The sequence below is a fragment of the Podarcis filfolensis genome, assembly GCF_964270895.1.
Source record: "Podarcis filfolensis genome assembly, chromosome: 3".
In the NCBI taxonomy this organism is placed as follows: Eukaryota; Metazoa; Chordata; class Lepidosauria; order Squamata; family Lacertidae; genus Podarcis; species Podarcis filfolensis.
In genome coordinates, this window is record NC_139606.1 from 96,769,529 (window position 1) to 96,792,741 (window position 23,213).

Below are 23,213 nucleotides of genomic sequence, written 5' to 3' on the forward strand. Positions count from 1 at the left end.
AAGAGCGAGGCTGTTGCTTATTCTGCCTAGTGGCATCACTGACGAGGCGTGGAGCGGCTCAGAAGTTATTTAACCTTAAAGAAATCTTCAAGCTGCTTGCTGTTAAAGAGCGCCGGGATGTTGGCAGAGAACTGAAGCAAGTCTTCTGCGCACTGTCTCCTCTCTTCAATCACGCTTTCTTCAAATCGCCCTGAAACATAAAAAGCATCAACATTCTGAGAAACAATTAAGCCTTTTCCTTGCTTTATCAAAAAACAAAAAACAAAACAAAACCCACCACCCTACGAGAAGAAAGCCCCGCATCTATGAAGACGCATGATCGCTTTGGGAGACAGCGACAAGCTTCACACTTCTCAAAATGCCCCCTACAATCCTGCCTTCTGCAATCAAATGATATAATCTGGCAGCGGCTCACAGAACCCAAGATTCCACCCTCTTTAAAAGACGTGCGAAGCAACACTCCAGATTAGCCAAGAGACACAAGCATATGTCCATCAGTTTCCAGAAGCTAAATGTTCTAATCCTCCTTGTCACATTATGGATGGCCACGTTCTGCCTTAGCTACAGGCCTAAGCCTGCGCAGACTGGATCGCCACCTAGCAAGGCTCTAACTGCACGTGTTAAGTCAACGACACGATTGCTAAAATTAAATACCGGGCGCCAATGGGATTCTTTTCTTTTTTTAATTTCCCTTCCCCTAATGGTAATTGCTGCACCAGGATTGGAGTGGGGGGGGGGTGGATTTTACAGAGTTTGCAGCTGGAGAGGGAAAGATTCTATTTCACCTTCCTGAACGCTGCAATCTTGGTACCAGGTGTGGGTCTCCCCCCAGACAGTTATTTAATTTTTAAAGACACACAGCGCGATTACTAATCGCATCATTAACATCACACGTAGTTGGGCCCTCAGCTAACATAAAGGCAGAGGCTTGGATGGATGTTGAGTGGAACTCTGCTTATGGGACGCTCCCATCGAAAGGAAAGGCAATTTTCGCCCGAATTCCCTCTCCCACCTGCAGCCCCTGTGCATCCCAACCCTCCCAACCCGGAAATCTGCTCCGGAGGGCTGGAGGACTGCCCAGAACAGTTGGAGGTACAGGAGCTGCTGGGGGAAATGGGAATAGTCAGAAACTGGCACCTTCTCCCCCCATCAAAGAGAGACCCCACTGGATTAAAAGTTATTGTGTGAATAGGAGTCCTCCCCTCCACAGAAATGTTCTAGTCATTTTTTTGATTTATTATTTTGTTCCCAAAAAGTGTGGTTCATTGCAATATATATGTATTCCGTATCTGTTGTCTGATTTTGACAATTTTGAGATAAGACAGAGTTATGAGATTTGCAGTGGCAGCCCAAAAGCGGAGGGAAAAACTAATGGAGGCTAATATGGCAAAGCACGATAATTTAATTGGATGATTTGATTTAAACATTTATCTGGATGCCTTTAAATGTATCAGCTCTCTTGACCATTTGTACTCCAATGCGTATTTTTGTTTTATTCTTTTGTCATCTTTTGTATGTTGAATATTTAGTAGTAGTATTTTGGTCTGTTTTAATCTAAAGATAATATTAACAGTGCACATTTCATTTCAGTTTTTCTGTGGTTAATATGACCATGATGGCCAAAAGAACAACACAAAACGGTAGTAATATTTATATTCCGAAATGCTCCATAAATACTTTATCTTTCGCATTGGGTGATGAATTCAGCTTTCTGAACCCTGCCAGCCTTCATTGTGGGGGTGAGAGGGTGAGCTTTTAGACCTTGGCTGGATCTACACAGATATAAAAAACACTATGGGGAGTGTCAGGGAACTGCCATCGGAGCCCGAGGGAGAGGGAGGGCTCCAGAGGGGTTCCGGAGAGCGTCCAGGGAGGGAGAGAAGCAGCCCATCTTCTGGGGAAGGAAATCAGCATAGCACCAGTGGAGAAGGGGGGCAGATGGGGGAATCGGCGAGGTGGCTCCATGACTCCTCGCCGGAGACCAGCGGGGAGAGCACGGGTCCTCCGCTGCCCACACCCTCCCTGCGCAGAAGACTAGGCGTCAAAGAGCTTCTTTGCTGGAAGAAGTTCAAGAAACGCCCACTGACGGATTCTGCCAGCGATTGAGACAGCCACGGGTGAGTGGCTGTCCGGACAGAAAGGGTTCACCCAGGTAACCTAGCCAGGTGTGGCGTCGATTTACGCACGAGCAACCCCTAGAACCATTACAGGGAGAAAAGCTATAAAAAAAATACAGCTCCCAATTGATATTTTCACAGACTTTGGATTTCTGCTCTACAGCAGGATCTGGTGTCACATTTTTATGATGCATTTATAACGTTATAAATTCACCTGTGTAGCTAAGATGATTATGATGATGATAGTAATTATGTATTTATTTATTTATTTTCCGCCCATCTGGCTGGGTTTCCCCAGCCACTCTCAGAAGCTTCCAACAAAATATTGAATATACAATAAAACATCAGACATTAAAAACTTCCCTAAACTAGGCTGCCTTTAGATGTCTTCTAAAGGTCAGATAGTTGTTTATTTCCTTGACATCTGATGGGAGGACATTCCACAAGGCAGGCGCCACTACCGAGAAGGCCCTCTGCCTGGTTCCCTGTAACTTGGCTTCTCGCAGTGAGGGAACCACCAGAAGGCCCTTAGAGCTGGATCTCAGTGTCCGAGCTGAACGATGGGGGTGGAAATGCTCCTTCAGCTATACTGGACCAAGGCCATTTAGGGCTTTAAAGGTCAGCACCAACACTTTGAATTGTGCTCGGAAACATACTGGGACCCAACGTAGGGAGCCAATGTCCCTTATCTTTGCAGAAATAGACTTGAAAGGCTCTGGGTAATGCCTGACAAAATCTTACAGGAGTGGCCAAGTTCCAGCCATCATGGAAGCAGTTTGAGGGCTTTGTATTGCTTCTCACACTTCCACATAACTAACAGAAACAGACTTCCCCAACCCTGATGGAAAGACACTTTTATTTATATTGTAGCTGTAATGTTCCTTGGTTATGCTATTTTCCGTGCAATGTATCTCTTTGGGGGAAAATATTAAAAATATAACCTTTAAAAAAGAATGAGACAGATGCAAGGAAGGTAAGCTTCAGGTTGTGTTTTTTCCGGGTTACAGACGCGCCGAAACCTGGAAGTAACCCGTTCTGGTACTTCCGGGTTTCGGCGCGTTTCAGCGGTCACGCATGCGCAGAAGCACCGAATCGCAACCCGCGCTTGCACAGACGCGGCGCTGCGGGTTACAAATGTGCCTCCCATGCGGATCACGTTCACAAGCCAAGCGTCCACTGTACACTGAAACAGCCCTCCAAGGACTTTTCACTGTAGTGTCATAATCGGTGTTCGAAATGAGCCAGGCGTTGGCGCATTTTGCACCTGGTTATCAGCCACTTGTGACCAAGCGAAGATGCCTGGGCGCCAGGGTGGCATCCGACATCTCCACCATCTGGAGGTGCCTGCCTCAAGAATCCTTGGATCTGGACTGTTTTCACACACTAATAACCACACCCTGTAGAATTTTATCCATTATATTTTATCTGCACAATCAGAATGAATTGCAGGAACCAAAGTGCTTCTTCTGTGCAGCCTCAGCAGGAGCACTGAACAATGTCGTGGTTGTCACTTGTCTTCACTTACCCCACCCCACTGCCCCGCTCACAGTTGTGAAGAATGTTCTTACGTTATGAATGGTCCGTGTCACCATTAAAAGAGAGGGGTAGGAATAGGCCAAGATATTTGTGGATTGTCCCTGGGTTAAGTGGCTTTTCTTCATTAAGTTCTCCAAGTTCTCAACCTGTGGGTCCCCAGTTGTTGGACTACAACTCCCACCATCCCTCACCACTGGTCATGCTGGCTAGGAATGATGGGAGTTGTAGTCCAAGAACATCTGGGAACCCACAGGTTGAGAAACACTGTGCCTAGCTCAAGTTTGTCATCTGAACTAGCCAGATGTTTAACTGAGAATCAATCACAGCCAGTCCATCATTTGAAAAATAAGACTTTACAGCCAGCTTGCCCAAAAATGGCAACTAGACATTTAGTTTTGGCGACTGAAACCCTGGTTTTAGGAGCCATTTGGTGCCCGGTTTTTATATCTGACTTTCTAACACGGGTCAGATAGAAAAGACTACACCAGTTACTACGGCCAGTTCACTTCGGCCATTTAGAAAAGTTGCAGAGTCTGGGGTTTTCAAGAGGACTTTTGCCTCTGAGTGAGAGAGATGCATTATTGCTCTGTGCCACATTGACTAGGATCACTGCTTGTCATTGTGTATTAGCTGTCTCTTCAATGAATGAATAAAGCAGGAGCAGCCAATGTGGTATCCTGCAGATGTTGTGACACCACAACTCCCATTATCCCTCAGCATTGGCCATTCTGGCTGGGGCTGGCGTGAGCTGTAGAGACCAAGTTGTAGATGGAAAGGATCTTTCACGTAACATTTGTAATCATTCAAAAGCCACTAGGAGAGAGCCTCACAAGGAAGGGGAACAGGAATTTAAAATACTGATTAAGGCTACCCTCTGACATGCACACTTAGGAGTAACTCAGCGGCACTCACTTTTGAGTAGGTGCGTATGGGGTTGTAAGTTACTTTGCTGGAGCCAGATCTGGGAGCAGGACCGAAGATCAAAGAAAGCTGAGCAGCTGGGTCTATTGTCATTAACTTTTGGTTTCCATGCTCTGTGCCAGCATTGTCTAACCGGTGGAGAAGGTGGAAAACTCCAAGCAAAATTCAGGAAAGCAGCATGAACTCTTTCCTCATCATCAAAGGGTTCTTATAACCCCGTGGTGCACAGGTCTCTATTGTAGCAGCACCAACAGAACAATACATCGGTTTTCCATCTTTGAAACTTTGTGGGAACAGGGGAATTCTTAGCTCTCCACCCATTTTGCAAAGGGGGACAGGGTGCAGAGAGAAAGGAATGTAGCAGCTCTTCCGGACTACAGAAGTATTTAGAAAACATTTATTCAAGCTTCTGTGCTGCTACGGAGGTGAGGAGAGGAGAATGGGCACACTCTGGCTTCCCTCATCACCCAAAAAACTAAGCCTTGCTGGAAGTGGGCTGCCTTTTTGAGATTATTCCCATAAAGGGAAGATCAGCTTGGCCCCTAGTAGTTTTTGAAGGCTTAACAACTTGCCTTGCGACATAAAGACTGGCACTCAGAGAATGTGTTTAGGTTCATGTAAGTGGCCTGCAGATGTTTGGTGGGCTCTGGTCCAGTGGTAACCAGCACTGCCTTCCACGCTACAGCCTTTTCTTTCAACGTGGGGTACTTAGGTTAACTGTTCTGTGGATATTCTGTTCCGTATATACACCAAGACATGGCTAGCCAACACTGTATCCTCTAAATGGATTCCAACCCCCATCATCCCTGACTGGGAAGGTCTACAGAACAAAGGAGCAGGTAACAATAGGTTTTCGTCCCTATTCTGTGTTAGAAAATGTCTTGAAAGCAGGGGAATTAGTTTTTGCTTTTTCAAAAAATAAATGAGAAAACTAACGAGCAATAACTGTCAAGCACATCGCCTTAATTTTACTATTCCAAATGCGCAAAACATTCCAGTCTTACTCTCATCCTTCCAAATATTCGTCCGCCCTTCTATTGGGCTCTCGCTCTTGCCAACTCTTGTTCCCAAAGCAAGCTGTTGTTAAAAACACACACACACACACACACACACACACACACACATCCAAAACCCACAAAACCCAATCATGACGTTGAATATTTTACAACCTCTGCTTGAGCAGAGAAATTAAACAATGCCACTTTCAGAGCACATTTTACCCAGGATTCTAATCTTGCTCATGCAACTCAATAAAAGCATCCAGGGAGGTGAGGAGATGATTGTTTGAAGGGGAGGGGACTGTTTTATTGATCATTGCTTCCTTTTGGAAACTCCTCAGAATTGCTGTATTATTACAAGCATGCTGGAAATTCCATTAGAGAAATGGGACCTGCAACAAAATGTTGCAACGTCAAGTGCTCCTGTTCAGAGCACCAGCCAGCCAGCCATGACCTCTTCTAAGACACCCCATTCCACCCTCCCTGCTTCCACCACCACCAACAGACACCCAATATCCCATGCCCCCTGAGTATGATCAGTCCTCATTGAGCAGATCTGTGCTTCTGCCAACCTTGAAACTCCTCCAAGCCTGCCAGCATCTTCCTCTGGGGTATAGATGGTGCCATTTTGGCTATCTGAGGATCAGCAGCTGGAAAAACAAGCCCACCTTTTTTATTAAAAAAGAAGAGGGCATTCATCCAATTCCCAAGTTCACAAGTTTCTCTGGGGAGAGGGAGCCCTGATACTTCAGATTTGGAAGGCAAATGTAAAATTAACATGGGGGATAAATGGGGTACCTACCATGAGCAATTAGATTTTTCGGAAGGAGAACCAAAAATGAAAAAATTAGAAGAGATGAAAGAATATGTGCCAGACTGGCTAAATTATTATCCAATTAATTCAAAATTTAAGGCAAAAAAACTCACTGGGATTTAGAGAACAACAGTCACTGTCAATGGCATCCTCATATCTTATTCTTATTATTTATTAAATTTGTTAGCTGCTTTGCCTTGCCCAAGGCAACCCAAAGCGACTTACAAACACCTGCCCTTACCAGCCAACTGTACCCAGTAGGATGGAATAATACTTGCCAACTTAGATGTTTTAATACTGCTACCCTCCATGATCAGCACATGCCTCTCACAATGGCTGGCATAATCATATACCGTAAATGGATAAACAACAATATGTTTACACAGTTTGCAAAAAGCAGTAAAAAATAAATAAAAATCACAATCTCACCAGCTAATGCAGCAATCAGAATGCTTTCCTAAGCAGAAAGGTTTTGTCAACCCTCTGAAAGATCAATGATAAAAGGAAGCCAGCCAGATGTCCCTCTCTGGGGAGGGGATTCCCAAGGGAGAGAGTCATTGGGGAAAAGGTTTGGGATCTCCCATCCACACAACAATAAAGGGGGGAGGGTTGGGCAGCGCCTCCTGGGCTGATTTTAATGAACTTTAGGTGAATAAAAGGCAGGAGATGCTCTAGAACTTTTAGTGCATAGTGTAGCTGGCCATCTGAAAAATCATTATTTTCATCGAAAGCCAGGACAAAAAGTATACAGGTGTATATATAATATCTGCACCACCTGAACTATGTGCTACATAACTTCCAACACGTGGCAGAGACCTTTGCCAAATATATATGGGAAAGTGCATACTCTAATATCATCAAACATGTTTTTCGATACATATAATGAAAATCTACGAATGTTATCACACTGCGGTTCACTTGGCCACAGATAGGTGGGGCAGTGAACTGCACCATGAGGACAAACTGGGCTCTCAGGCAAGCTGGGTGGGAGGGTGGGCAAGAAGGGAGGGAACTGGAGATGAAGGCAGGTGAGCAGGCCAATAGGCAGACTGGCAGCCCAGGCCAGTGGGCAGGCTTCTTTCTCAGATTCCCACGGCATTGGCAGGTGGAGAAATGAAGGGGAGAAAGACACTTAGTTCTCTCCTTCATCAACCACCCACCCCACCTCCAGGCTAGCAGGCTTCTTTCCCAGGCACCCCTCGGAGATAGTGGGTGCTTAGGAGAGGTGGGTTGGTGAGGCAAGCAAGTGAGCGGGCGGCCCAGGTGAACTGAGGAAGTTTTGGGTGCTCTAGCAGAAACAGTGTGTGTGTGTGTGTGTGTGTGTGTGTGTGTGGCTTTGGCAAGGGGGGTTTGGTAGGGGGCAGATGGGGTTGGTGAGTAAGAGAGCAAAAGCGTAATCCCTAGTAACAAATATAGTTTGATGGGCGGCATCATTATTTGCACATACGGCACATTTCTAAGTGGGTCCTCAACTTGCTACCTTTAAGCCTCCACTGAGTGTGGCGTAGAGGTGATTCATCTCATTGCTACCTGACAGAAGATTGCAAAGATTGCACCAGGTTCTCTTCTACTGAACTATGGTCCCCACCACAAACATGGCCTTTGCATTCAGCTGGAAGAGGTGCAATTGCAATAAGAAACTGGGGAAGCCCTGGTGCATGTATTTCAAACGTCACAGCTGCCTACCACTTCAGTGATGCAATAATTTCATCGCTAGCTTTTGGACCACTTGCTCAGCAGCTCTGTATACTAACCAGGATGACGTTTAAATTATAGAAATAGGTTGCCCTCCCCCTCTCCTTGCCAAATCTTTTGGGCACATCAGCATCATGTCTTTGAGCTTTTTAAAAACTTAACGCTCTGTGGCAATTCGGTAGCCAAGTGTGGCCCAATCCTGTTCTAGCGACAGCATGAGCCTTGCAAAAAAAAAAAACCCCATTCAGTCTGGGCCAATATGTTATTCTGCAACGGAGAAACCCAGAGAAACTGCAAAGCTCAAAGGAAAGAAAGCCTTTCTGCAGCCTGATACAAGGCTCATTCTTGGTGCTAGCAGAAGTTGTGAGACGAAGCTAGCTCTCTCTATTATGGTTGTTTTGTCCTAGCAATTCCTCTCTCGTTTAATTTAGTACAAGGGTGGCCAACAAAGTGACCTTCAGATTATGTTGGGCTCCAACTCCCATCAGTCCCAGCCAGGGTGACCAATAGGCAGGGAAGATGTGTGTTGAAGTCCAACAACATTTGAAAGGCGCCACGTTTGCCACCTCTAATTCAACAGCAGCTCACCCAGTCGGGCAGAGCCACAATGATAGCTTTCTGGCTGCGGCATTGCTGTCACTTACTGGAAAGAGGAGCTAGCAGAGAGGTCAGTGCAGTGTGTGAGGGCAGTGGTGAAATCAATCCGGCACTCCACAAGTGCATTTGCACCGTGCCACCCTCCCAATCTTCTCTGCCTCCCTGGTAAGCCGCAGGAATCCCGCCGCCAGGAAGCTAGCACTGTGGCTCTGACCCACCAGGTGAGCCCCCTCTGCCATAACTAGGACAAAATACTAAACTTTCTTATTTTTAAGAAGATAATCACACTTGGAAGTATAAAAGCCCTTTCCATGCAATTGTGGTTATAATACCAGGAATGCTTTGCAGCCTCAAGCCCATGAGATTTCCCTTTCCTAATAATTTTTCAGAGCTAACACATGACTAACCATAGTTATCTCAACACACAGATCAGCACAACAGCCAACTGTGGTTTGGAGCTAACCCCGTGGTTATTAAAAAACACATGAAGAAATTATGGTTAACGGCTAACCCTTGGTGCATTTCAAAAATAAAAGGGAAGGGGAATCTGCACAAATGAAGGAAGTAATAAGAAAGGCTTAAGGAACTCCAGGATATGAAAATATGAAATAAAATATTACATATGAAAGAAAATATTAGGTAATGTTGGGTCTATACCGAATTCACAGAAGTGTCCCCCTGCAAAGTTTGCAGATCTGCACTATCATTTATGTCTAAGTTTCTACAATCACTAATAAAACTTAGCACGTGTTATAGACCCAATGTAGGGGGTGAGGAGAGGTTTGTGGGTTTTTGTTTCTTTATGCAATACCAGTCACTAGCATTTAAAAGAGTGGCTGGGGAAACCCAGCCAGATGGGTGGGGTATTATTATTATTATTACTATTATTATTATTATTATTAAACAACTGATCACACACAATATACTTCAGTTACTATGTTGCTTTTGGCAGAATCAAAACAATGCTAGCACAATACAGAACTCTGAAAATCCACAGATTTATTCACCAATCTTTCCCAAATGATTTTAGCAAATTAAAAAAAAAAGTATATATGCTTACCAAATACTATTGCTTTAGCAAAAGGAGGAAACAATTCTGTATGCCTGAATAAGTGTTTATGAATCTGCCAGAGTTCTTTGTGCAATTTCTTAAAGTCACTGTATCTCTTCCAAACGACTATCTGAAGTGAAAACAGAAAACAAACACCCATGAGGCAATCATTCCTGCTAATTGAGCATTTACCAAGAATGGCAGAAACCAACACAGTAGCGTATTATACGTGCCCTATGAGATCTTTTTAAAAGTCACTAAACTCTTTAACTGCAGCTATTAATCAAATCTTGCCCTTGCTGTACACCCACCCACATCCCTGCGAAGTATCGTTCCGCCAATATATTAAGCAACAATTAATCTCCAAGGCAGTCCATAAACTACTTAAACTACGCAAGCAGCTGCTGTGCTTAAACTTAAACAATTTCCACCCCAATGAAAGGGCATTTGTGGATTTGGGTTAACAGAAGAAAGCTACTTTATACTGAGTCAGGCCACTGGTCTATCTACCTTAGTATTGTCTACTACACTGAGTGGCAGCACCTCTGCAGGTTTTCGGGACAGTTTCCCCCCTCCCATTTCAATTTGCTTTGTATTGTGCATTCATGATTATAGCACAGTCAGCACAACATGAAATTTTTAATCACAGGGTCTTGGGTTCGAGCACCATGTTGGGTGAAAGATTCCTGCATTGCAGGGGGTTGGACTAGATGATCAATTCTGTGATTTGTGGTATCAGGGCAGTTATACACAACCTTACTTTCAATACCATTTGCACCTGCAAAGGTTTCAAGGCAGACATGTTGCCTCATTCCCAGTACGTGCACATCTCCTGCAGCTTCCTGCTAAAATCCTGTGACTTTTTTATACCATGAACATTCCCACAGGCGTGTGTCTCGCTTTTGGTGCACTATAATAACTCAAAGGTGCCCCTCCAAACAGCAATAGTAGCAGTAACATTGCGGGAGCATTGCAAAGCAACAAATAAAGCAGAATGATGCATGGACTATCCAGTACAAATCCACCCCAACACTCTATTATTAAATCAGTGACATGCTGCAGAATAAACCCGCAAAACAAAGAAACACAAAAACCAGAAGTCTGGAGGGGCCCAACATTTCTTTCCCAGTCCTACACGAAAATGTCAGGGATTTGAACCTGGGACATTTGGCATGCAAGGAAGGCTCTACCATTGAACTACAGCCCTTCTCTCAGTTCCTCTTCTGCAGCTCAAACATTATGCAACATGTATAAACATGGGCTGCAGAACGCCAGGAAAAGAGACCCCCAGGACACATAAAATGATTTCAGGTTGCCTATATACCGTATTTTCCATCCCATAGGACGCTCCATCCCATAGGACGCACCTAGTTTTTTGGGGGGGAAATAAAGGGGAAATTTTTTTCCTTTATTTCCCCCCCAAAACCAGGTCGGGGAAACCAAACCAGGTTGGGGAACAGCGGGAAGGCAGCGCTGCGCCTCCCCGCTGTCCCCCGAGCTTGTGGGGCTGGCTGATGTCTGCCCGAAGCGCAGGGCGCTCTGCTTCAGCGCGCCCCGCGCTCCGTGCAGCAGGCTGCTATCCGCAGCCTAGGGAGCCCTGCGGGAACTCCCAGGCTTGCTGATAGCTTCCTGAAGCCTGGAGAGCGAGAGGCGTCGGTGCGCACCGACCCCTCTCGCTCTCCAAGCTTCAGCGAAAGCCTGTATTCGCCCCATAGGACGCACACAGATTTCCCCTTCATTTTTGGAGGGGAAAAAGTGCGTCCTATAGGGCGAAAAATACGGTAAATTTTACTTTATACTATCACATGCTCCTCACTTCGCTGGGCAGGAAGAAGTTCCAGGCATAGCACTAACCTGGGGATGAGACTTCCTTTTGAAGAAAAGATCAATGGGGACTTGCAGCATTCTGTAATATCTGTTTTACTTACAAATATAAACACAGCATTCTAAAATCAATCCATTCTAAAATCAATTCAAAATCAGATTAATGGCAACCATTGGGCTAGAGTTCTGTGAGGATTACCAAAGGAGGGGGTCAGATTGTGCCTTGGCCAAAGGCCTGGTGGAACAGCTCCATCTTGCAGGCCCTGCAAAAAGATGTCAAGTCCCGCAGGGCCCTAGTCTCTTGTGACAGAGCGTTCCACCAGATCGGGGCCACATCCAAAAAAGCCCTGGCTCTGGTTGAGGCCAGCCTAACCTCCCTGTGGCCCGGGACCTCCAAGATGTTTTTGTTTGAAGACTGTAAGGTCCTCCATGGGACATACCAGGAGAGGCGGTCCCGTAGGTACGAGGGTCCTACAAATGCTAACTCTACAAACGCTAGAAAACAGTCTTTTTGAAAAACAAAATAAAACCGAAAGCTTGGAATCTGAAGGTTACAGTTAACTGGTGAAGAGGCAACAGCGTGCATTGCCAACCCCCACCCCTACAGTCACCCATAGTTGGAGGGAAACAGTTTGGCACTCTTGGCAGCACAGCCAGTGCCAGCCCTTCCGTTAGGCCAGGCGTGCCCAACAGGTAGATCACGATCTACTGGTAGATCGCGGGGCGTTCCTGGTAAAGCTCAACAACTTTGGCCTCCCCCAAAAAGCACAAGAACTTTGCCTTTCCAAAAAAAGCTCAAGAACTTTGGCTTCCTAAAAAAAGCTCAACTGAGGTCCATCCAACGACAATGGGTAGATCACTGCCAGTTTTTTTATACTGTGAGTGGATCACAGTCTATTGGGAGTTGGACGTCCCTGTGTTAGACAGAGTGAGGCAGCTGCTTCAGGCACCAGGTGGTTGGGCAGTGGTTGCAAGGTATCAAGGGACAGAGAAATAGCCTGCCACACCCACATGTGGCGGGGGCCGCTGTCCTCCACTACTGCTGAAGTAAGATTCAGCTGCCAGTCCAGCTGGATTCTGCGCACATAATTTTGTTTGGAGGAGTGTATCTTGTCCTTTGCCTCAGGTGGCAGAATGCCTTGGGCTGGCCCAGAGGGCAGTGAAGTCACTACCTCTAAATTAGAATCTCAGAGAGGGTCACACGGCATCCCAAAATGCTTCAGTCGTCAGCCAACTTTGTTTCAAAATCTATGTGTGTGCCTATGTCTGCACACCTGTATGACTTGGTCCCATCCACTTTGGGCTTGGGCCCTGTCCATACTGCAGGCCATTAACCCCTAACAAAAATGGTGGCTCGTACAGCTTGACCACTGAAGCATTAAGGAACAACAACCAGCTACTATGGCCCTTTGCTACCCCTTGGTTCAAAACCTCAGCCTCATTTGCAGCAGTTACGTAGCAAAATAACAGACTCCCACAGTGTCTGCAGCATCTTTGAGCGGATGATCCAGCAGAAGAGGATGGTGCTACAAGGAATGCTAAGCATGGCAAAAAGGGTTCTGTCTTATTGTAATTCTTTAACAGCAACCAAAAGGAAAGGGAAAGGGAGAAGAATAATGTCCACCCACAAGAACAGAAACAGAAAATCCACCACTAAAAATAATGATATGCTAAGAATAAGTGGTCTGTGCCTATTCCACCTAGTTACAACATTTTTGCTGAAATGAAAAAATTAAGAAACCGGAGCAGCTCTTTGTTTAAGATTAACATTTGCCAATTCTTATGGTAAAGGGTGGGGGGAGTAGATAAAATTGCTAAGGTGTTGAAGTGAGCAAATAAAATGACCCAAATTCACTGAAAAAGGTGAATCATGAAAGGTTCTTACTCTGAGGGAGGCCATTCACTTCAAAGATTTACATCAAGACTCATCCCTTTAAAGCTCTTACCACTTTACCAGAGAGGGCCAGCCCTACTATAAGGCAGAGTGAGGAAGCTGCCTCAGGTACTGAAGTGTATGAGGAGCATCAGAAAAGCCCCCTTCTGCTGGGGGCAGGCGTATGTGTGCCACACAGCCAGCCCTGCACCCCTTAAGCTAATTTGCCACCCTTAGGTGTGGTGGAAGTGTCAGTGTTTACTGTTTACTGTTTACTGTTTACTGTTTACTGTTTACTGTTTACTGTTTACTGTTTACTGTTTACTGTTTACTGTTACTTCCAGTCCAGTCAGTTTCTGTAGGAGAAATGGAGATGGCCGCCATCTTGTCCTTCCTCTCAAGACGGCCCTGCCACACAGTTCTAAATAGCCATCCACTTAAATTGCCCGTGGTAACAATTTTCTGAAAGCAACTAGACATAGAAGCTGCCGGGCTACTCAAATTGCAACACTATTCAAATTAAGAATAGGCTTTCTGGTGAGAAAGCTCAGTGCTAATTCAGAAGATCTGAAGTGGACTGTTCCTTTTTCTAGAGCAATAATCAGGAGCAGACTGAGCAGGACCCAGCAAACCCCAGAACACACCAACTAAGCATAGCTGAGGGCCTCAATGCCTTGCACATTGTGTTGGCTCTTTCCAGTCGCAATTGGCAATGTGGTTTTTAACTTGCTTTTTCTCTCCAAAGAATTGGAAAAACAGAAAGGGAGATACTGTTCTTTCCAGATCTTGACACTTCTAACCCTAAGAGTAAAATCTGGATGGTCATGGTTCATTTATTATTATTATTGTTGTTGTTGTTGTTATTGTTATTTATTATGTAATATATATTTTAAAATATACTGCACATAATACTAGCTTTAAGCAAAGCCAACTGGCAATCAAACAAAACAATTTAAACACAATTGCACTATCTATTTGCCAGATAATTTCCCTCATCTCCAAGTTTGGAAGTCAGGCATTCCATATGGACAAATGGCAGGTTCTTTTCTGACAACAAACAGCGCATTTCACCCTGTACCTGGGCCAAAGTTTACACGTGAACAACTGTTTGGAAGCAAAAGTCACTAATGGCTCCAAAATTATAAATTATGTGTGCTGTTGTTGCCGCTTTAAGAACATAGAAGAGGCCCTAAGCCAAATGAAGGCCTCTAGGCTTCTCTATCTAGCCCTCAGGACTCTCCCAAGGCCACATCCCTCCCTGGTCATACTTTGCGTCCTTCCTTGAGTGCTTTTGCCAGGCTACAATGTGTATTTGAACTCTGATAAGTGCTTCCTCCTTGCCTACATGGGGGGTTAGAGTGGGATGTGTGAGTAAATTAGCATTTGCTCCTGGCCCCACTTAGCACAGACCCGTGGCCCTCAGAGTGTTACCTAGAAGGGAATGCGGCCCTTGACCTGAAAAAGGTTCACCACCCCTGGAACAGTAGGTCTTGTTTCCATTTCCAACAGATTAATGGGGAGGGGGAATCCCACCGGAATCACATCTCTGTTTAAAACAGAGCCTGTGCAATGAACTGGCTCACACAAGACATTAAGCCAAACCCGTTTGAAAAGTCATTTTATTTCATGCAGAGAAAGGTTTAGGCATCAGTCTGAAATAGTGAATGTCTTACAGTCAACTGCTGCAAACTTTCACATCAGCAGCATTTGCTGCTGCAAACAAATGCTTTTGGTATACCAGCATTATTATCTGCCTTCCGCATCTATATAAATTAAAACTCCCTGGTGATTTACCATGTATGGCACCTTAGTGTTTGCACTTTCAGAAACCATTAAGGCCCAGAAAGGAAATGCATTACTATGCTTTGTTAATAAAGCCCTGGAGAAATGTCAAGGTTTGGGGATGGTAGCACAGCAACAGAAAGTAAACTTACAATGGCTGATAAACTTACAATGGCATATCATAAGAACATAAGAAAAGCCAAAAGCCCTGGTGCATCAGGCCAAAGCCCCATATTATGCAACATCCTGCACTCACAGTGCAGATGCCTATGGGAAGCCCACAAGCAGGACCTGACCTGCTTCTGAAAAGCAACCCAAAGTCAGACTAGTTGTGTCATCCAAACCCAAGCTTGTGGTTTCTTTCCTCCAAATAAGCCACAAGTGGCAAGCCAAAAACAAACTTTATCTTCCGCTTATGGTTTGTCTAGAGAGAAGCAAACCAAGAGCCCAGGTTCAGATGATGTGGCAAGCCAGACCGTGGCTTGTGTATTTTAACTATGGTTTAATGGGATGTGTGAACCAGGCCACGGTGTGCCTCATGAATGTAACACTTATGGCTAGTATGACAAAATGGCGGCTATGCTCTGCCTCCATAGTCGGGGGCAATAACGCATCTGAAACTAGTTGCTGGAAAACGCAGGAGGCAGAGAGTGCTCTTGCCCTCAAGGTCCTGATTCTGGGTTTTCCACAGGCATCTGGTTAGCCACTGTGAGAACAGGATGATGGACTAGATGGGCCATTGGCTTGATCCAGCAGGCTCTTCTTTTTAGGAAGATGATAATGGCAACCTGTTTTCACAGGTTATTTCCAGTTCAGGATCCTCCTTGGAAAAGGTGAACAAGTTACAAACTAGAAGAAGACAAATCTGGAAGAGAGTTCATTTGCTGGTCTACCTTTGTCACAGACGTAAAGGTGAAATAGAAAAGGTCCGAGAAAGATTGTGATCGATGCAGGGATGGGGAACTTGTGGCCCTTCAGATTTTGTTGGGCTCCAACTCCCATCAGGTCAAGCCAGCATGACAACTGGGTCAGGCATTATAGAATTTGGAGTCCAGCAACATCTGTGAAGGCTGCAGGTTCTCCACCCCCCACTGGGCAAACAAGGAAAAGATTTGGCAACTTGGTTTTACCCTTGCACACAGAAAGTAGGAAGCAAACAATTTGACAGTACTGGGATAATGTTTCTGTAATTAATCCATTTTTATATTTGTTCTTACTCAATGATCCATACCCAAGGACTGTCAAAATCAATCGGGTTGTTTCAAGTTCAAATTTCCCTCGTTGATAGATAGATGATAGTTGTTGTTGATGATGATGATAGATTGATAGATATAGATAGATATAGAGAGATAGATATCGATAGATGATAGATGATAGATAGATAGATAGATGATAGAGATAGATGCCAAGGAGTGTGGTGGAGTCTCCTTCTTTGGAGGTCTTTAAGCAGAGGCTTGACAACCATATGTCAGGAGTGCTCTGATGGTGTTTCCTGCTTGGCAGGGGGTTGGACTCGATGGCCCTTGTGGTCTCTTCCAACTCTATGATTCTATGATTCTATGATTCTAAGATAGATGATAGATAGATATTTTACTAAATTTGCTATAAATAGGTGAACCAACTGAGTGTATGAAAAAATGTTTTATTTCTAGATTGTGGGTGAAGTGGGAGTGCATAATGCATCTTTCATTACGGCAAAGATCTTATTTTGAAATATTAAATATACTGTAGAAGCCACAAGGGAGAAGGCTTTGTGATATACCTACCCTGACCATCTTCCCCTTCCCCTTCCACACTTCCATCATTTTAAAATGCCTCTGCTAGAATCCCATCTCACTGAAATCATACCCACTTTATTCTCACTAAGCCTCTACTGCCAGCATACCGCCAGAACCTTGTGTTAAGGACTCCCAACTCTCCTTGACCTTACACACCCTTTCTCACTCACCCCTCTGCCTACAGACCCATCTGCCCTTTTCAGTCCCTCTTGTTTGATTCTGCCTGCACCTTCCTACATGCTGATTTCTTCCATCATGCCCAGAAGTCTACTTCGTGTGCAGAAACAGCTTTCGATCTAAAGAGAATGTGACTTTCTCATGCAAAACACGTCGGACAGAAGCCTTGCATGAGGAATGTGGCAAGAAAGATTGAGAAACATTGGTTCTTCTGTTTCATGCAGCCAGGTTAGCACTTCAGCAGTACAGGGGCTGAGCATCTCCCATCCCAAAACTGCACAAGTGGAATTATATTGCTCTGTTCACAGCCTCAGGCCTCCTGGCCTATGCCTGGAGGATAAAGCTATCAGTGGCTACTAGTCATGATTGCTATGTTCTGCCTTCACTGTCAAAGGCAGCATGCTTCTGTACACCAATTACTGCAGGCAGGACTCAGGTCCTGTTGCAGACTTCACATGTGCAGATGCACATGTGGTCACCATGACAAGAAAATGCTGAACTGCTTTCACATCCACACCATACATGGTTTCTCACAAAGAATCATGGGAAGTGTAGTTTATCCCTCAGAGGACAAACCCAGGACCCTTAAGAAAATACAGTGCCCATGATTCTTTCTGGGGAAGCCATGTGCCCTAACTGCATGGCATGCATGTGACCTGAATGGGCCTTTGGCCTGCTTGTGTTCTCATAAACAGCACTCCTCCACTCATCAAAGCTTTTGCCCAAAGGTTTATGTGAAGACTTTCTCAGTTGCAAGTATTTTAGATTGTTCCGCTTCCCTTGGGAAAGAAGCCATAGCTCAGTGGTAGAGCACATGATGTGAATGAATAAAATCTCAGATTTCATCCCGGAAATGTTCAGACAAAAAGTAGGAAATTATATGACAGACCTCTCTACCTGAGGCTCTAGGGAGCCACTGCCCATCAGAGAAGACAGTTTCCTACCTTCCTACCCTTGTTTCTCCTTTTGTCAACTCTGTTTTGCATCCTGTTAATCTTACATAATCACTTTCACCGTCGAGTGTTCAGATGGTTATGGATCACATCTCTCTCCAATTCTCCATCCATCATTCTGGTATTGGTTGTAGATAGGCTATTGAGTAGTTTCCCTGACTCTTAAGATGTTTTCAGAAAGTGGTGCTGTGCTTATGCTTTGGGCATTGTGTTCTCTCTCTCTCTCTCTCTCTCTCTCTCTCTGTGTGTGTGTGTGTGTGTTTGTACTACATTTGTCATTTTGGGCAAAACTTCATGGCCACCAGGAGTTCACAGTTATGTTGGGTAGGTAACACACCCAAGGTAGGACTGACGACCTCACTAATTTAATTAGAACTGTGCTAATTACACAATGGTAGCTTGAAAGAGAAAAGTGCATTGCTACCCATTTCCTTAACAATCCATTAGGACTCTCTTTCAAATATCTGATAGAAGATGAGGAACGTGTGTGTGTGTACGTGTGGAGGTGTGTGCACACCTGCACAGGAGGTCCCTAGACTTAGCCTGCGAGCAAATGACCAACTGAGGCAGCAGAAACAAGATTAGCCACCAATTGCCAATCTAGTCACTAAAACAGGAACAGAACTTACTTGTTCTATTTTGCATTATAAAAAGACAAAACAGTTTGTGCCATACCTATGCTAGAACCAAAGATGCTTTAAAGGAAAAAAGTTTACCTCTTGAACATCTTCTGGATTTTTTCGAGATACAATCTGAAAAACAAAAGCAAAGGCCCTGTCAGTGCTTGAGTTTGTTAATGAGAGACACAGAGAGAGCACGCAAAAGCGCCCAATGATCTAATATTGATTTTTAAAAACCCTTTCTAAAAACCCAGGCTATGCTTGATTAGGATTACACTCATCCATCCCAGTCTTGATATCCACACATTTCAGCATCATATCTGCAGAGGGGTTTATACACATAGAAACCAATTCATGTGAGTCCCATAGAGTGCAGCTGACACCTATGCAGATTGAATTCAATGCACTTCAGACCGTATGAGAACATCATGATCCAATGCAAGGCAGAGCAAAAGCACCCAATCCTATTACTCTCAGTGTATGTTGTCTTTGCAAACTGTCTTCAAAATAACATGTCATTTACAACACCACATTCAGCGTATTTTTGTACCGTAGGCAAAAATGCAGAAGTGCAAGGGAACAGAAAGGCAAGTCATTAAACAATGGAGTTCAACAGCACGATAAGAAAAGAAACCTCTTTTCCCTCTTCATCAGTAATTTTCAACTTCCCCTCACACCAATCTACTAATAAGCCCCTGTGTGTCTTAACACAGAAGCTCCCTGTACGGTACCATATTCTAGGGAATAGTCTAAGGTGCATCATCAGTTCACAAGACAAGCAGGCCAAGATCTCAGCATTGCCCAGTACAAATGGAAAGTACACCCTAGAAAGCATCCAAAAGTCACCTGCTGAATTACTAAAGTCGGAAATGTCTCTGACTGGTCTTTCCCACTTGATGGGAAAACAACCATAATAAAGCTTGCAGGTAAAAGGAGGGATGCACTGTAGGTGAAACAAACCAACAAGTCGGAATGCATACACTGGGACCTACTTACGCTTTTTCTTTTCTTTTCTTTTTTAAAATTTTATATTTTTCAGTGTTACAATTTTTTTTCAAAACCACATTCACATTAAAAGAAACATTTCCCCATTCATATCTTTCTTTAAAATAAACGGATCATTCACGACTTCCCTTCTTCCCCTTCCCTGGTTCCTTTAATATTCCCGCATATTCTTGCATAGCCATTTAACTCCCTTATTCCTTTATTACTCCTTTGTTATGTGCTAAACTGTTGAATTTACTTTAATCCTACTAACATTTTCACATGTTTACAGTTGTTTTCCAGATAGTACACAAAATTTGTCCATTCCTCTTTATATACCTGATCTTCTTGTTGTTTTATTTTACTTGTTAGACCTGCCAGCTCTGCATATTCTTGTCATTTTAAATTGCCAATCCTCCTTACAGTCATACCTTGGATGTCAAACAGAATCTGTTCCGGAAGGCTGTTTGACTTTCAAAACGTTCAGAAACCAAAGTGCGGCTTCTGATTGGCTGCAGGAAGCTCCTGCAGCCAATCAGAAGCTGCGGAAGCCCCGTCGGACATTTGAATTCCAAAGAACCTTCACAAACCAGAACACTCACTTCCGGGTTTGCGGCGTTCGCCGAAATGTTCGACTCGCAAAGAGTTTGGCATCCAAGCTACTACTGTATTTCGGAGCTCACTCAACCGCCATTTCTGGGCTTACAAACCTACTGATGTTTTTTGTTCTGCATGCAGGACAAGCAGCAGCAGCAGCTGGAATCTTAGGCAGCTACTGGGGTCCCAGTGCTCACTGCCAATACCAGGTCTGAGACCCCCATGCAGGCAGTTTGACCTTAGAGCCACAAGCTCTTTAATTAGGTGCCCCAATCCTTAGAAGGCCGCAAACAGGATGCAGGGCTCAAGTGATAGAAAGGCTAGCCCAATATTATGAGGGGAGGGGGCCTTTTTTTAATTCACTTTCTCCACATCAGAGATAATTTTATGAACTTCTAGCATGTTGTCTCTTAAGCAGAGGTTGGATAGCCATCTGTTATAGATGCTTTAGCTGAGATTCCTGCATTGCAGGGGGTTGGGCTAGATGACCCTTGGGGTCCCTTCCAACTCTAAGATTCTATTATTCACCTTTTCTTAAAGCTAAAAAGTCCCAAGCTATTCATTTCTTCATTTTGGCATTTATATTCCACCTTTTTGTGCCAAATCAAGGTGGCATGCAGAATCTTTAAAGATATAATGGCATATAGAGATGGATGCTAAAATGCACAACAACATACTCCAGTAAAATACCACAACAACACACACCAGGAACAGCAGATAAAAATGCATCAGCCCACAGGCTCTAATTAAAAAATGCCTGGTGAAAGGAAGTAGTCTTAAGAGCCCATTTAAAAGAAGACACAAGGGTGGGGGGAGGAACCACAGCCAAACCCAGTAGGGATCTATACAAATCCTCTTCAAGTGTTACTAAAGAGAGTTAACACAAGCGAGGGCTATTTCCACTCCTGTTCTCACCTCCCTCCAATTGTGGAGGTTATCCCTATGAAATGGGGAGCCTTCTGCACTATTAAAGGCTGATTTTCCAGCATTTTAAAACACATAATCCTCCACAAGCACATTAAGATTCACGCTTCAGAAGGTCAGCTTCCACAAGTTGGGAGAAATATCGATTCATATGCTGTCAGTGGGCTCCTGTTGTTGTCTTGTTGGGCTGTGTATGTAGGGAGCCACACCAGGGTGAAGGCTTCATCTTTTGTTTGTCCCCTACTGTTTCCCATATAGTTTGGTACCAGTGGTCCATGTTTACTCCTGACAGGTCCCTCCAGTGCCCAGCTATGATGCGACCTCTGGGATAGCTCAGTCAGTAAAGCATGAGACTCTTAAACTCAGAATTACGGGTTCAAGCCCCACATTGGGCAACATATTTCTGCATTGCAGGATGATCAGTGTGGCCACTTCTTCCAACTCTACAATTCTATGATCCCTGGCTGCTGAGAGAAGGTGGCTTATGAGTTCTTTGTAGCGTGTGTTATTGTCTTGGAAAATATTCAGTAGGGCCAGTTCTGGAGTGGCTTCTAGTACCTTTTTTTGTTATTTTGCATATTTCTTGGAAGACTGGATGATCTGTTAGAAAGAACTCTATGAACTGATAGCAGTGTCGCAGTATGTACTTTTGAAACCCAACAAAATCTTTAATAGAAACAATTTAAATGAAAAGAAAGATGTGGAGCTAGTACCGTACATTCATCAACCCCACTGCCCCACACTCCCAGCTGATAACTTTTGCCACTTTAACAACAACTGAAAGGGGCCATAGACAAACCCAATTCTGCAGGCAGCTTGTATGTGATGGATCAGGGCAATAACCTTTGTACCCTTTAAGGTAACTCCAATTAACTCTTAATGAAAGCGTTCGGTGGTACTTGCAGCGAGTGGTCAGTGGTCATTAAAATGTTCCAATACCACTCAGAGGAGCATAGAAAGTTGCCTTATACAGAGTCAGACCATCCATCCATCTGGATCAGTAATGCCTACACTGATTGGTAGCACCTCTTCAGGGCTTCAGATAGGGCTCTCTCCAAGCTGAACCTGGAGATGCCGGGGATTTTTTTGCATGCAAAGTATATACCACTGAACCACAACCCTTCTCTGCATCCACTCAACCAACCAAGTACCCCACTACATGAAGGCAACACACATAAAAAGTTTAATTCAACAAAGGCTCTGACTTTAGAACTCAAACTGCTAAAGGTCTCTCAATCTGCTTTCATGCTGGGCTGCCTGTCCTATGGCTGCACAGCCCTTCAGTGACATCACAGCAACTCAACCAATGGCAGTCCACAATTCCCAAGACTAAGCAATCCTACCATCACAGGAAGGCTGATTCAGATTATCACTCATTTCACAACCTGAGAAGACTGTGAACATTCTAAGGAAGCTTACCGTCAAAGTTTTAACTCCAATTCCAGCATGTTGACATGTAAGCTCAGTTCATGCCAGCAGCTTCAAGCGCCACCAGCACTAAACTCTGTACTGCTGGCTGGCTCTATTCTGTGACAAAAATGGGGAGACCTTACATAGATGCTTGTTGTTAACATTACTTTAACAAGCACTATCCCCCTGGTATTTGAAGCTTCGGATGCATTTGCTTTGGTTACTCGGGAACCAAATAAAACCAAGGGAGCATGATGCAATGAGCAGGGGGAGGAAAGGAATCCCAGCCTCTTTTGGAGACTGTTATCGTGGGCGTGAGCAGGTGCGCTGGGTCTTTTCTTTAACCTTGCTTGGGCGAGTGCATTTCAAATCCAATTCTCTTAAAGAGCAAGGGCCTGCAGGTTTTAATATATTGATTTAAGAGCATTTATCTATAATTGTGGAACAGTTCTGGCTTTCACTGTTTACCTTTCACATGCCTTGCACAATCTTTACGCCCCTCTTCCTCTTTGTCTCTCTCACACACATATATCCCACTTCACCTCAGGCTTACAATGAAGTA

General features: G+C 44.4%; 1 protein-coding gene across 3 annotated transcripts in view; it reads right to left on the minus strand.

Annotated features, from left to right (window-relative positions):
* Window positions 1–23,213, minus strand: part of RPS6KC1 (ribosomal protein S6 kinase C1) — a 96,360-nt gene that overhangs the window by 68,827 nt on the left and 4,320 nt on the right. The window contains exons 2-4 of one of the 3 annotated variants that reach the window (XM_083604975.1): window positions 18,833–18,868; window positions 9,739–9,859; window positions 75–190 (exon numbers count right to left, since the gene is read on the minus strand). In XM_083604975.1, the coding sequence (XP_083461101.1) occupies window positions 75–190; window positions 9,739–9,859; window positions 18,833–18,868 (273 nt within the window). Of the gene's footprint in view, window positions 1–74; window positions 191–9,738; window positions 9,860–18,791; window positions 18,869–23,213 lie in introns of all 3 variants that reach the window. The other 2 variants (XM_083604977.1, XM_083604976.1) reach the window with 2 other exon arrangements.